The sequence below is a fragment of the Cebus imitator genome, unplaced genomic scaffold (assembly GCF_001604975.1).
Source record: "Cebus imitator isolate Cc_AM_T3 unplaced genomic scaffold, Cebus_imitator-1.0 Scaffold9, whole genome shotgun sequence".
NCBI classification, from domain to species: domain Eukaryota; kingdom Metazoa; phylum Chordata; class Mammalia; order Primates; family Cebidae; genus Cebus; species Cebus imitator.
In genome coordinates, this window is record NW_016107324.1 from 5,370,161 (window position 1) to 5,386,561 (window position 16,401).

Genomic DNA, 16,401 nt, shown 5'->3' on the forward strand with positions numbered 1-16,401 from the left:
AAATTGCTGGTAACTGAGAAAATAATTATGTAATCCGGTCCCAAACTTTTACATGGATTCCATTAATACTATAATGTAGTTGGGAAGAGACTGCATTTTAAAAATATATATTTTTAGATATCAGTAGATACATAGAGAGGTACAATAACATCAGAGTAATGAGATTTTTAAAAAGTTAAATTTCAGAATATAAAACAAGAAGATAATTATACTTAAAATAGTTCATTTAGCTCTCTATATTATTTCCTCCCACTAAATTTTTAAAATACATGTTAGAAATGCTAAATTGATCTCAGCTATTCATATTTCAAACAATTCAAATAGAGAAATAAAGGTAGGAAAGTTACATCTCATTTTTCTTACATGTAATATGAGAGTCATATGAAACACTAAATCCAAGACCTATGGAGGATACAATAGGAGTCTGACGAATTTACCTTGTAGGCAGGCCATGAAAGGCCAGCAGTTGCCTCTTTACCATGTATTTATTCATTTGGATAAAGACTCCCTTCCTCCCTCTCTCCATCTTGTTTCAGTCTAAGGACCTTTGGAAAGGTGATGTCCTTTCCAAATGAGAATTACATAAATATCGGAGGATCTATTCAAAACTGCCCCCTACAGTTTTCAAAATTTTATGAAATAAACACAGCACTTGCCAAATTTGAAATTTCTTGTAATGTATTTCACGACTCTGAATACTCTTCAGAGGATTATGTGCAATAAAAAAAAGCAGCATCTGTCATGAAGACCATCTGAATTGTATTAACAACAATGAATTAACAGATGCAGCAAACTTAATAAATGCTGTGAAGTCTGCCATATCCACAAACACCTGCCTAAGCAAGGGTTTTATCTAACTTAGCATTGTGCTCTGAAAGGATCAAAAAGGGAAGTTGTGTGCCTGCCAAATAGTGGGGGAAGGAGGGAAAAATAAGAAGTTGAATGAGGCTGGGTGCAGTGGCTCTCGCCTGTAATACCAGCACTTTGGAAGGCCAAAGCAGCTGGACCACTTGAGGTCAGGAGTTTGAGACCAGCCTGGGCAACTAGTGAAATATCATCTCTACTAAAAATAGAAAAATTAGCTGGGTGTGGTGGTACATGCCTGTAATCCCAGCTACTTGGGAGGCTGAGGCACGAGAATCGCTGGAACCTGGGAGGCAGATGTTGCAGCGAGCCAAGATCACACCACTTCACTCCAGCCTGGGCGACAGAGTGAGACTCTGTCTTCAAAAAAACAAAAGAAGACAAAGAAGAAGAAGAAGAAATAAAGAAATTGAATGAGCTGACAGCTGCAACATGTACAGTTATTTATATTTTTTTAAGTGAAGGACGGGGAGGATTTCAGTTGCTTTTTTTAGAACAAAATATCTTATTTCTTCAGCATCCCCCCTACCTTGGCAGTTAAACTGAAGAAACCTTTGGGCTCAATCATCTTTTCCACCACATTGCACTTGATGCCAGCTGTGCTGTCGTATTCATACACGACACCATATTCCAGGTGGACATTGTCCACTGTCAGACTCACATGCTCCTTCTTCCCATCAATGATGGCCATAGTGTTGAATTTGTCAATGACCTCTGGAATAAAGACAATTGTAATTCAGCAGATTCAAGAAGGGTTTGTTAATCTCCTCAAATAATTTTGTGTCTCTTTACATAATTTTTAAACAGTTCTTTAAAGGATGGTTAAATCTGATGTGTTAAGTCAAGCATCTATCCTTGTTAACATTTAAAAAAAATAACATTTTGAGAAAAGCATATGCTTGAATGATCCAAACCTCACCACTCTAACATGACTAGTCTTATCTTTGTATATCCACTTCGATCTATGGACTATACGTATGCCTATTTACACCAATATAAATACTATACATAAATTTTTTAATTAAAAACATGTATGACTTAAAGTCAGGATTTCTAAAACTGCCCCGAATTTTATATGAATATTTTCTCAAAGCAGGAAAAAAAATCCATAAAGAAGACCACATTGAAGAAGCAGAAAGGAGATGCAAGAATTATCTTATTTTGGCAGACAGGGTGCCTGCAGTTTCCCAAACAGCATCTTACAGAGAGGGCTCATTGAAAAAATTTCTCCTTTGCTATAATAAAATTTTCACCTAAAATGTCTGCCTATAGTTTTTTAGCCTACATACAGTACAACAGCTGGTGAAAAAATACCTAAAATCTTAAGTAAGAAACTCCTGGGAAGCCTAATGGCAATTAAATAAATAAAACTAGAATACTAGTTTACTTAGAACAACAGAGCCCTAAAATAGCATAAACAGTAAATATTAAATAGGCAAAAGTAGAATGCTGATTTACCTTAAAGTAACTAAGTCCTACAATAGATACGAATCAATTTCCAGAGCATCATAGTAACCAATCTACCTTTCAACATGGCACCAAGGTTGATTTATTCCAAATTAGGAATATAAACCTCAGAATAAGGTCCTGAGATTTGTCCTGTTTGAGATAAATATTATGTATTACGATAACAACCTCATTGCTCCAATGAGATTGAGATGTTTTTGATATTATCCATGACTTGGGTAGGATCCAACCAAGTGGCCCTCCAGGAGTGGAGAGAAAACAGCTTTTCCTAAGTACCCCTCATATGATCAGTGTGTATAGGGAATATATAATAAGAAATATAGTCTGGATGCCATGGCTCAGGCCTGCAATCCCAATAGTCAGGGAGGCCAAGTGAGAGGATCACTTAAGCTCAGGAGTTTGAGACCGGCCTGGGCAACATGGCAAGACCTTGTCTCTATTAAAAAAAAAAAAAAACCAGCTGGGCATGGTGTCATGTGCATTTAGTCCCAGCTGCTAGATGGGGTAGGAAACTGACTGATGGCAGACCCCTTCAGCCCAGAAATTTAAGGCTGCAGTAAGCTATAATCACACTGCTGTACTACTGCACTCTAGCCTGGTTGACAAAGAAAGACTCTGTCTCAAAAAAAAAAGAAAAGAAAGAAAGAAAGATTTTGGTATTCGGCCACTGTTCCTAAAATAAAGCTTTTAAATCCTTGTGATTTACTGAGCGACAGCGGTGACAGGAATGTCTTTTGTTGTTTATAACAAGCCCCCTTGGAACATAACTGAGTTTATGTGATTGAGGTGGCACTTGGTGAGCCCACAGCTAGCTTCAGGGTGGGGGCTGGGAGTCAGGGGAACCAACCAAGCGATTAGGTGGTTGGAGATTTCAGCCCCACCCCTGGACCTCTGGGGAGGGGAGAGGGGATAGAGTTGAAGTTCTGTCACAAATGGTTAATGATTTAATCAATCATGTCTAGGGGATGGAACCTCCATAAAAATTCCTAAACGACAGGGATCAGGGAGCTTCTGAGTGAGGGAACATTCCCACCTGTCTGGAGGGTGGCACACCCCAACCCCTCCCACAGCTTCCCCTACAGAGCTCGGTGCTCAGCACTCCTCTGGACACAACTCTGTTTATCCTTCATGAGCTTTTCATTTCTTAACCTTTATAATAAACCAGTGATTGTAAGTTTCTGAGTCCCTGAGCTGTTCTAGCAAATAACTGAACCCCAGGAAGGGATGTGGGAACACCCCGAAGGTATAGGCAGTTGGTCAGCAATACAGGTAAAAGCCTGGGACACATGACGGGCATCTGAAATGGGGGCAACCTTGGACTGATCACCTAACCTGTGGGTCTGTGCTAACTTCTGGCTTTACAACTAAATTGAATTGTAGGACACACAGTTGGTGTTAGGAGATTTGGAGAATTGGTTGGTATGGGGGGAAACCTCTACACATAGGGTATCAGAAGGGTTGTGAATGAAAACACCTCAAAATAGGGAATTCTCCAGCTGTGCTGGTTGGGAAGAAACTAACAGTGTAATAAAAATATCCAGAGACACCTACCAATAATATGAGTGGAAAGACACCAAGAAAATATAAGAGGTGATTCGTGGGCTTCTGTGAAAAAGTTTTGAAACAGTAATTCAAGGTATTTGTCAATTGCAGACATAAATGTAATTGCCTGAGTTGCCCTTGGCAAAGAAGCCACTAAACACAGCCATTTGCTGGTTTACTCCATTGAGAAAACAGAAATGATAACCGTCCTTATCAAAATATATCTCTTCCTCTATTTCTCTCTCATTTTCATACTACTAGTTTGCCCCTTTCCTTACTGTCAATGTTAGACTACAGTAAAAGTAAAAATAACTTTCTAGATTGGGGCTTCTCAAATTTTAGTATGCATACAAATCAGATCTAGTTAAAATGAGGATTCTGACTCAGGAGAGGTGGGGTACAGCTGAGATTCTACATTTCAGTCTAGCTCTCAAGCAATGTTGATACTGCTGCTCTGTTGAGGCACACTGGAGACCAGGTCTAAACAACATAGAAACTCCAAACAAGGAAACACATTGTAATCTGGGTTTGAATCCTCACTCTGCTACTTAACCAGTTTGAGCAAGTCCCTTAACCGATATAGGCGTTAGTGTTTTCTCCCCTCAAAAAAGAATGATGATACTCATTCCCACTTCATGAGATTTCTTTTTTGATGACTAAGTGAGATAGTCCGTATAAAACACTTCACAAAATGTCTAATGAATAGAATTTGCTAGCTACTAGCTATTATTATGTATACATTTGAAAGACATCTGTTTGGTGATAATGACTTAAGAATGTGGCTTCAACATATACAGGACCTTGAATATTTGGGAGTAGGCCACAGGCACATGGAAAAGAATACTACAAGCACATGAAGGGAAAAGAGGACACCTACCTTCTACTTTACAGTCAAAAGCATCCCCTGCTTCATCTCCAGGGGGCTTGGAGTGAGATTTTTGAAGGTCCTCTTGAGCACTCTCAATGCTATTATAAACCCATTGTATGGAATCTTGCTGGAAATGAGAGCGGAAGAAACCTCGGAGGTATTAGTGCTTCCTAAAACACATGCCCATTTCATAAACCTGCTTTGAAAGGAGACTGGACCTTATTTATTCTTCTAGTTTTTAAAAAAATAATAAAATTTGAAAGAGAGATACAAACAACATCAGAAACAAATAGAAAGTCAAGGAAAATTATATTATTTGACAAACTGACTTTTTACAGCTTCAAGTTTTATCTTCTAAGCTACATTCCAAAGATGTATGTTTTTAAATAGGATATATTTCCAAATGCTTCAATTATATCTTAAATAAGTTAAAAATCACATTTTAAAATAATCAACTGTGACTGGGCATAGAGACTCACACTTGTAATCTCAGCACTTTCAGAGACTGAGGTGGAGGATTGCTTGTGCCCAGAAGTTCAAGACCAACCTAGGCAACATAGGGAGACCTCATCTCTCATTAACAAGACAACAAAATAAAATAAATGTGAGATGGAGAGTTGCCTGATGAATCAGTTATCTGTAATTGTACAAACCATTTAAATGTTCTCCTAATATATATATTCTAACACATTTACTGCTTTTTTAGAATCAAACAAATATGAAAACTGAAAGGACATCATTCATCTCACTGGTATCCCAAATAATATAACTATCTTTTAATCCTCCCAAATAAAAAGTCATCCTCTTTTTAAGGGCAATTTCCTTAAAAGTTATCCTAGATGTTAACCACAGTTCCAGTCTTATTTAGAGAAATGAGAGAGATGAGATGATACCAAACAAATGCTTCAAGAGTTGCATTACTTTAAGGTTTATAGATTTTCTAGATAAGATGTTAAATCAAATTAAACTGCATTATTGAAGTGTGATACAATATGTATTATCTATTTTTTGTATTAGCTTCCCAAGTGTGTCTAATTACTATCTTGCTATAAATTATTAAAATGCTAGTTAATATTTGACCATTCCATTACATCTTGGTACCCTGTTGTGGCCGCCAGTGAGCCACACCCCTTAGTTTCCCACATTGACCCTGGGCTTGGCCACATGATTTGATTTATCCAAAGGGATACTAGCAAGTACAATCTAAGTAGAAGGTTTATCATTTGTAATGTTCCCTCTTAAAATTCAGACACCACGCAGAAAGGAGAACCTGCTAGAGACTGGAAAGAGAGGCCATGCAAATGGGCTCTGGAGGGTGACCTGCCACATGGAAACAGAGGCCATGAACAGGGGAAACAAAGTGCTCGCTTGGGTCCCAGTAGAATGCAGCCGTGTCAGTAATCTCATAGGAATCACCCCACAGCTGCCTCATAGAATCAAGACAAATAGTCAATTATCATTGTTTCAGGCCACTAAGTTTTGGAGTGGTCTATTTTGTGGCAATAGCTACCTGAGAGAACATGTTACTCAGTGGATTTTCTGCCCATTTATTGCTTTTCTTTAATTACTTCACTGATCAACACCTCTGTAAGAGAGTATGCAAGGAAAATAAAAAGAAATGAAACTCAAATTGATTTCTCTGCTTATTAACATTCCTGTAGAAGAGATTTGATCATTTTAGAAAAGACTTTAAATATTCATTCAATAATATAGTTCAACAAATATTTATCAAGCTACTATCAACCAGAGTAACTTATGAGCCTATGTATAACTTCCAATTTGCTATGCTAGACCTGACCTTCTCATCAAGTAAAATTGATCAGCTATTTTCATGTAGATTCAGTATTCTGCAGGCCATCAGCACTGGCTTATGAGAATATGGCCAATCATTTTCCAGGTTTGGACACAGTTACATCCTCACATCCAGAAATCAGTACTTATGCATGACAGGAAAATACAAGGCTTCTCCTGTAAAGTTCTGCCTGCATCTAGCTGATTAAACTGAGGGAATTTTCTCTTATAGTCCAATACTGACTTTTTCTTCATAAGATAACAGCAATAGCTTTGCTTATGAATTATGATTCTAATTTTAGTTTTCTGTGGCATATGTTGATCAAAGTATAGTGTTTACAATTTTAGTAATGGCAAGTACATTTTGGTATTTTCCTTTAAGAGCTAAATCGAGTTACCTAAATAAATATACCTCAAAATCAATCACAGACCTTATAAAACCCACAATTTTTGCTTCTTCATAGAAGTGTTCTAATAAAGAGAATAGGTATGTTGAGTTCATACATATAGACACAGACACAATGATCATTATATATTCTAAAGCAATCAGAAGGGCCAAGAAAACATATCAAACCTTTGGATTTCAATTTCATAAAACTCATATCTCAATGAAAATGAAAATACCCTAGATCCCTTTTTAAACAGATGGCAGTATTGTAATAATAAAATGTAACCATCTAGACACAATCAATTATAATTCATTATGAGATAAAGCAATAATTATGAGGTCTGTAATGCTGTGTTTAATTTTAAACTTAAAATTGGAAACCACAAACATCTCCGGCACTATCCCACCTTGCCCCTTAGGTCTTGGCTGCAAGTATTCACTCAGATTCAGATTAGTTGAAGGGCTACTTACCTTCATTGGCCGCCTGTACTTCCTGCAGGCTGTCACATGTGCAATGACACTGGCATGTGTCTCTTTGCTGACATTGATTCCATTCACCTTGATAATACACTGTCCAGGGTGAAGGCCAGCTGCGGCGGCCACAGTTCCTTTAAACACAAATGGGAAAATAACCAAAAACTAATTTCAGGAATAAGATTCATTTTTATGATATATACAATTATAGAAGCAATTTTAAAATACGATCAAGGTCTAGCTAGTATAAACTTGATAAACTTGGTTTTGAAAGCAACACCCTTTTAACACCTTTCTGCTTTTTAACTTACCTTTCAAACTGCGATCAATAAAATATTTCTCAACTCCCTAAGAATTTGTTTGAAGGGATGTTGCAAAGTGACCTCTATGATACTAATCAGTTATTTTTCCTTTCAAATGTCTAGTCAAGCTAACTTTCTAGGTATACATATATAATGGCAAAATTAGAAGAAGGCCAGAAACATACACCTCATTTAGCTTCCTTTACAACATTTCTAAATATTCAAATAGTATTCACTTTTGTTTTTTAAAATTCCAACAATTTAACATGCATGTAAAAAAGAAAATATTTAAAAGAAAAATCAAGTGAATTAGCAACTATTATTGGACTGGTTTTTCCAAGAAAAATAAGAGTTTGAGATATATACAAAATGTCAGAAACCAGAGAATTTGTAGAGAACAGAATTAATGAGATAACATCACCCATCCAGTCATGTTGCTCACATTGATATAGATTTAAATATGAAATTAACATATCCTAACCAGTGAGCTAAGATTTCTCAGAACCTCCCAATCATTGTTATTTGTTAGTATGATCAAATCAATATTAACAAAGTACCATTAATACACGTAATGAATACAATGCAAATAAATAATACAAATGATTACAAACTTACAAATATGTTAGAAGAGACTTCATTTGTGACCAATTTCTCTCATAAATTATTAAACATCTTAAGAAAATAATTTACATTTAAGAATATATATTTACATTTCTTCTTAGTCCCCAATAAAATTCACTCCTAGAAATATTGTGTTTTTTTTTCATCGAATTGAATTTTAGGGGAAGATAGAAAATTCTCAGCAGAAAGAACAGCCTGAAAAATGGCATTGCTTCAAGAAACCTGGCCACTTGGAAGCATCCAAGTTGTTGTTTGTGTGAGCTTAGAATGGGAGTGGCTGGAAGAGACAGGGCTGCAGAGTTGAATAGAGCCAGACTGTGAAGTCCTTGCCTTGCCTAAGAATCTCAACCTTGCTATATATGGAAGACTCTGAGGGCTTCATGTCTGAAAGGCTGACTTTGTCTATAAAGTAGGAACAAGTTCATCTTGTGATATAGGAAGCAATTTTGAGGAGGAAAAAAAACTGATCAAGGACACATTTTTTAAAATGCTGAGAAGTAATATGGGCCCAGCAGAAGACAAACAGGGAATTAGGAGACACTAATTCAATAACCGTGGGAGTTTTTTCTAGCTACAGGGAGAAAAAGAGAAGAGGTGGTGAGGTTGATCCAAGGTTGAAGTGCAGTAGCTTGGATGCAGCCGAGGTTGGGGGTCAGGGGAGCCTGAGGATGCTGTGGAGTGCGACTGCAGTGACCCACACAAGAAATCTCTTTTTCTTGTGGCAAAATTACAGTGCCAAAAAATAACCAAATAATATATTTTCATTTCATACACATCTGAAAGGGAAAGCACTTGAGCATTCCTGTCTTTTACTCTTCAGAAGCAGAAAGCACAGAAACCAGGAATAGACCAACCCCATCACTAAGCTCCAAAGATAGAACCTTGCTCTTTAAATGACATTGTAATAGGGGAAGAGGTACAGCTTGATTCACTTAGGCTTTCAGCTATTTTATAGTACCATTAATGTGAATTACTCCTTTTGGCTTAGTGAAAATGCAGAAGATATTTGAAGTCTCAATATTCCATTTCAGTTTGATAATATTTGAATTATTGGAAAGGTCTTAACTGTCTGTCCATCTCTATGTTTTAGAAATCTGAGAGAAAAGATAGGTTTCTGAAATCAGATTCTTTATCATACACACAATAATGAAAGTAATGTTACAATCTAAAAACAGTGTAGCTAATATGTTCTTGATAAATTTGATTCTGATAGCAATGCTCTCTTAAAATTTTCTTGCCAAATTTTTGGGTGATCACATCAAGATCCTTTATATTCCTTACTAATAAAAAGTATGTATGCCTCTTGCTAGATAAACACACGACTTCTTATGCTAATAGTAACACTTCTTGCTATGGCCGCAAGCTATTTACTATGTTTAGCAATGTGGGATCTTAGAGTTATTTCCTTCAATCATTATTAGTGTCAATTTAAAATTAAAAAATACATATGATAACAAGAGCTGTCAATAGCTAATTTGCCTATCAAACAAAAAAGAATAAATATAAACATAACTTTTTAGTCACTAAAATTATTGAATTTAAAATGCATCTTAGATGAGATTTAACCATGGTTTACAGAAGTACCTGAGGGAGGTATATAGCAATAGGTTATAAGTCCACAGATCAATTTTAAACCTGAAAACTCACAACTTTGGATTATTGACAAAGAAGTACAATTATTTGAAATCAAGAAAAATAAAAATAGAAAACCTTAAATTTATTATATTCTTTGGATAAACTAAACTAAAGCATGCAGAAAAGTGACATTTAGGCATCATTCTTACATCAAATTTTTAGCAATGAAAAGTATGCCTTAGAATTTTTGAGTTTGTTCAAATGTTTCTGTAATGTGCAACCATTGAGTTAATACAGTGAAAATATGATTGAGGATCATAACGTGATTCTGCATGTTTTAAACACATTCCTGTTCTGCCAGGCACATCTCAAGCCTGCTGAAAAGCTATTTCCCTGCAAGACGAATTTCCTACCTCTTCCTACAGCATGCACAACGGAAGGTCCAAATCCTCGGATCTGGAAGCCAAGTCCGTCAGCTGAATCTGGAATTTTCACCGTCCTAAATCAATCAGAAAATAAGATGAATTTAATTGGTTAAAATAATCATCGTGTACAGCTTTACACCTCTCAATAAATACATATTGAGGGTCTACAGTGTGAAAGATGTTGAGCTAGAAATCCTTGGAGACAAACACGGTTCCCAACCTCATGCAATACGGAGTTTCCAAACTGAACACAGTCATTACATAGTAAAGCCTGAAAAAGAAACATTGGAGCATAGTGGCTTGATCACTGCTCACTGCAGCCTCAACCTCTCTGTCTCAGTGATCCTCCCACCTCAGCCTTCCAAGTGGCTGGGACTATAGGCACAAGGTCACACCATGCTGGTTTATTTTACTTTATTTTTTATCATAAACACAGGTTCTCCTACGTTGCTCAGGCTGGTCTTAAACTACTGGACTCAAGTAATCCTCTGGCCTCAGCCTCTCAGAGTGCTGGGATTACAGGTGTGAGCAACCACACCCGGTTAAACCTAGCCTTGAATCTTCATGTAGTCAGTTTATAGATGGATAACTTGGATAAGCTCCTTAACTACTCTGACACAGAAAATTTTACAGAAAGATAACATTTTTTAAAGTTATTTTGTAGGGTATCTGTGGCAATTAAAATAAATAACCTTGGTGAGTTGCTCTGCACTGTGCTATGAGTTATGCAGGTACTTAATAAAACAGGAACTTTTCTTCTTAGTTTACTGTTACAAAGAAAAAACTGAGTGACTTAAGAAATTCTTTATAAAAATTAATACAACAGAAATACAGAGTTAATACATTTCTACCTATTGGGAACTTTATCAAAGAACAACAAAAAAACTAATTATAAAGAACAGATCTGTCAAATATGGTATCAAAATATTTTAAGAAAATGATTCACTTTAGTATTTATGGAATGAAGGTTTACAAGAAACAATACATCAGAAGGTAAAACTGAATAAAAGAAGAAATCATTCCAATGAATCTACATTAAAAAAAGGATTATGAAGGGATGGGAAACTTGAGTAAGTTGTCGTGGCAAACCCACAGGGGTGTGCAATTGGCAATCATAAATAAGTCTCTCCACAGAAGAAAGCCATAAATCAGATAGCATCAATGAAAAGCAGAGAGCACAAGATATGAGGCAACATCGTAACAATATGAGTATATCACAGTCAGGAATAAAAACAAATTAATACAATGCAATAAATTGTGATAGATAGCCCTTGATGCCCAAGAAACAAAAGTGTTTCCCAAAAGATGAGTTAATCATAAAATAAATGTCAGCAGCACTTCAAGGGCATATTAAACAGAGTCTGAAGGTAGATACGGCAGGACTTATCTGCAGCTTATGAAATCACTGTTAGAGACAGTTTGAGCAAAACCAAGGGCTCGGAGCACTTCAGAAAGCCATAGGCTACATTTAGGCCTAAGGCAGAGTCTGGGACTGCAATCTCAAATATAACCTAGACAGGCATTTAGAGATAGAAATGCAGATTTTCTGGTAATCCAGGAAAACTTGAGAGTATTACTATAAATTAGCTTATACACTATGAAGTTATCTGTATGCATGTGGGATGGAGGTCACAGAATTAATTTAGCCTTTATTCTTAATTAAATACTTTTTCATGTACAGGGCTGTGTTCATTTCCTTTGAATAACGCATGGTTATCAGTGTCTGTCAAAGATACACTTGAAAATGAAAGATAACTGACCAAAGAAAGAAAAAGGGAATGAATACATATTCTGGTGGGCCTGAAACAAAAAGAAGCAGTTCGTGCTTCTAACTATTATGAATGAGAATTCACTTCTGCTGAAACCACATAGAACTTTCAGGCCATGGTGAATTATTGTTGCTTTTGGATTTTGAGTAATTCATAGAGGTGTCTCAATCTTTCCGAGCAAGGTTTTTCTATCCTTCTAATATTGCTATGGAAGGTTGACTCTAATCTTTAAGATGATTATTATTTTTTTTCCCTAACCAAAATTGTACAAAACACCATGACATGCATTTTGGTCCAAATGTTGGAATCCTCCTAGTAAATTGATCTTTAGAAAACATGTTTCCCTAGTGAGAACACTATATTCCCAATTTTAAAAAGAATTACATTCATACAAGAGGGATGTTCTATTTCCTATAGAAAATAAGTGTGCTAAATTATCTGCTTCAAAATATTTTGAAAAATCTCTTGATGTTATCAAGTATGAAGTTCATTGTAGCACTGTTTACAATACCAAAGACCTGGAACCAACCCAAATGCCCATCAATGATAGACTGGACAAGGAAAATGTGGCATATATACACCATAGAATACTATGCAGCCTTAAAAAACGATGAGTTCATGTCCTTTGAAGGGACATGGATGAATCTGAAAATCATCATTCTCAGCAAACTGACACAAGAACAGAAAGCCAAACACCACATGTTCTCACTCATAGGTGAGTGTTGAACAATGAGAACACATGGACACAGAGAGGGGAGCATCACACACTGGGGTCTGTTGTGGGAGGGACAGCAGAGGGTGGGGATGTTGGGGAGGAATATCATGGGTATAAAAGTCAGACATAGGTGATAGAGGGATGGAGGCAGCAAATCACATTGCCATGTATGTACCTATGCAATAATTCTGCATGATCATGATTTATTTTATCTAAAATAAAAATAAAAAATAAAAACTTTTTATTTAAAAAAAGGTATAGCTAGAATCAAAAGAAAATTCTTTGGCATTTACCTCTCACATTTTCCCTTTTCCCTCAAAATGGGATACTACTTAAATTCCAAGAACCTATTATAAGAAAATATGATACTGATGTATAGACCTCATACATTAGAATAAGGACATAAAGGAAAAGTTATTTATTTCAAACAAATTTTTTAAACTGAGTATGCTATCTTCAAAAATGCTTTAAATACAATGTAAAATATGCAATTGATATAATAAAGCAGCAACGAAACATAATAAAATGAGAAGACAACAGCATCATATATAACATCACTGGTACTTACTTTTTACTGGATACTTCACTAAGTTCTTTACAAACCTAGTTTTATTCAACATTCTTTGCAGTTCCATAGCATAGGCACTCTTATCCCCATTTTACGGATGAGGATGTGTAATTACACACTTCACTAGCAAGTAGTAGAAGACAGGCTTGAACCTGGAATCCAGAGTTCTAGACACAGTGCAACAGACACTCAGAAGAGTCAGAAGCCACAGATTCCTATTCTGCTCATCTAGCAACCAAGTCTGAGGATTCATTCCTATTTATTCAGTTTTGAAGTTGATGGCCTCAAAGTCTCTAACTGTTGAAATGTCTCTGATCAGTGGACCAGTATTTGTAGGGTTAAATCAGGGGGCCCTAGGGAGGACCTAATGATTGCTTTGAAATAGTACTCCCTTATTCCTTTCCAGCCTGTCTTCTTCCTTTTCAATGCCCTCAAAATGTCAGGAGGTGGGCAACCAGGACAGTCTTATCCTAGACCAGGGTTGAATAAAGGAAGAGGAACAGACTATAATTAGATTTAGAGGGAAGACATTGCTGTGCTTCTTTGCTGCCCTCTAGCCCAGCCTTCCTAAATAAGTAAAGAGTGAGTGTCGTGCTCACTCTTTCAGACCTCTTGGTAAATTATTGGTAGAAACTAAATCATCGACTTTAATGAATAGTGCCTTGAAGAGGCTTACTAGGGAGAGCCTAGCCCATTGCACTGCACTTTAACTCTTAAACTCTGCAGAAGCATATCCAGCTATTCCTGAATATACATAATATATAATTATACTTTTTACATATTAAAATATATTTAGGACAGGGAAGAAAACTACATATACTTATAATATTTTAATAAGTAGTTAAAATAAAAAATTTTATTTTCAAAGTGATAAGCTTCATTTGTTTTAAAATTAATGAAGTTGCTTATCATAATTGACAAATGATTCAAGTGAAATCTATACAATTTTGATATATTATGCTAAGTACTTTGTACATATTATCTTAATTAATTAATTGGTTAAACAATTAAGGTAAATATGATAGGGAAATACTAGACCATTGATAGGAATGATTTGTACAAGAAAAGTCCATGTTTTGCAAGTATATGCATGGTGTGTTCTTAAAAAGCAGAATATAGAGCCCGGTCTCCTTTGTGGGTACCTCTTATGTATATGTGTACCAATACTTTAAAAACTTCAGTTAGTACTTAATTTCAAAAGAATAACAATGGTTATTTATGAGTTATAAGAAAAAAATATCTCCCTTTAGAAAAATTTGTATTCTCCACATTTTCTATAATAAACAGAAATTTTCTTCTAATCATAGGTAAATAGATAATAGAATTGTTTTAAAGAAATGGACAAATTACCACATACAAGCATGGATTATCTTTCAGTCTTTTTTGCATCTCTTATGAGTATTGAATTACAAATGGTGTCTGATCACCAGATAGCACCAGAAATTCTTACAGCCGAACATCAAGAAACACAGTTCTTTATTCTCAAACGTTCTACCAGTTTTCTTCACTCATAGTAAAACTCAGTTCAACCCAGACCAGGAAAATTTGGGCAGTAAAAAAAGCTTTATTTCTACTAAAACTACATGATTCGAGTAACAAGTATTTTAGCATCATAAGCAATGTAGCTTCTCCCATCATCTGTAAACCAGTATTGGTGATACTGGTGAGGTTCAAATGTTCTAAGCAATGAGTGCTTAATTCTAAACATTTGCTTAGTTATCTTTTCTATTTTACTTATCTATGCATAGCTTTTTAAAAATCACACATAAATCATACAACTTACTCTCTTGGCTTTGTGCTCACAAGAACTCTTAGAGGTTTTCTGCTGTTTAAACATGACTTCAGGAAGCAATCCACTTCGTTGAAAGGCCTCATAAAAACTAGGTCACCATTAATGGCAAAAATCTTTTTCCCAACTTCCATGCCAGCCATCTAAGAGAGAATTATAAAAAAAAGTCAAAGTATATTCTAATAAGGAATTTTAGTTTTCCACAAAATTAGAATACAAAAGTTTCAGAGCTTATAGATGTTGACATTTTAACACACCTGCAGTGCTTTTATACAAATTAACAAAGCAGAACTGTGGATGAGATAACATGGTTATCATTCTCTTTGGCCTTGTTTCAAATTTGAACACAGAACTTTACAAAAATTCTCCCCTTTTCCCTCCTGAACGTAACATCGTACTCTCCTCTTCTGTTATATTTCACTGTTCTTTTACTTATTTCATCCTTTTAACTACAATCATATTCCAGGTTATTTTTCTTTACTGTGTTTTCTGCCTATATCCAATTAACTCAGAGAGCACCAACTTCTATATCTACATCAGTGACACCGAAATATCCATCTCTAGCCTGACATAGCTCACGTGGCTCCAGTGCAGGGGAGAAGAGGAGCCTGAAATCTAAAGAAGAGAGTTCCTACCAGCATAGGTGTGTCAACAGTGCAAGCTGCTGCAATGAGGACAAGGCAGATATTATCCCTCCACGCCGACCAGCACGCACTTCTCCACCAGCCCTACTGCCTATAAACTACCTGCTGTTTTGGCTTTCAGCTAAATGATGAAAGCCTGAGAGAGGGTATTTTATTAGTGGCATAGTCAGATGCAGCTGTGCTCTAAGAACATCCTCTGCAAATGCCTAGGAGAAATTATTTCCTTCTCAGAGACAAGTACTAAAAATAGTCATTCGTTGACCAAGTCCACTAACAGTGCATAAGTTGATCAGTTATTTTGTTTGAAATTAGTGTGCTCTACAGAAAGCTTTGTCTTGCACAAACCTGTGTTTTGACAAAACAGACTTTGGGCATTAGCAGATAGGCGTATGGGTGATAGTTCACCACTAACTTTAAACAGGTTCATAGATAATCACCATACTTTGTTAATTTTCACATTCATTCAAGATCTAAATATCAAGAAATCTGCTTGAGAATTAAGTATCTTCCAAGTAGAGCATGAAGGTGCGGTTACTTTAAACTAGATATACTTGGGTTATAGCACTGAAAAGTAGGGTCTATGAGGGTGGAGGATTTTG

The 16,401-nt window shown here is 36.0% G+C and overlaps 1 protein-coding gene across 1 annotated transcript in view; it reads right to left on the reverse strand.

Annotated features, from left to right (window-relative positions):
* The window catches only part of PREX2 (phosphatidylinositol-3,4,5-trisphosphate dependent Rac exchange factor 2), a 293,374-nt gene that overhangs the window by 147,073 nt on the left and 129,900 nt on the right, over window positions 1-16,401 (reverse strand). Inside the window, exons 18-22 of the mRNA XM_017544858.2 lie at window positions 15,153-15,301; window positions 10,306-10,391; window positions 7,392-7,528; window positions 4,751-4,868; window positions 1,394-1,578 (exon numbers count right to left, since the gene is read on the reverse strand). Coding sequence (XP_017400347.1) covers window positions 1,394-1,578; window positions 4,751-4,868; window positions 7,392-7,528; window positions 10,306-10,391; window positions 15,153-15,301 — 675 coding nt within the window. The remainder of the gene's footprint in view (window positions 1-1,393; window positions 1,579-4,750; window positions 4,869-7,391; window positions 7,529-10,305; window positions 10,392-15,152; window positions 15,302-16,401) is intronic.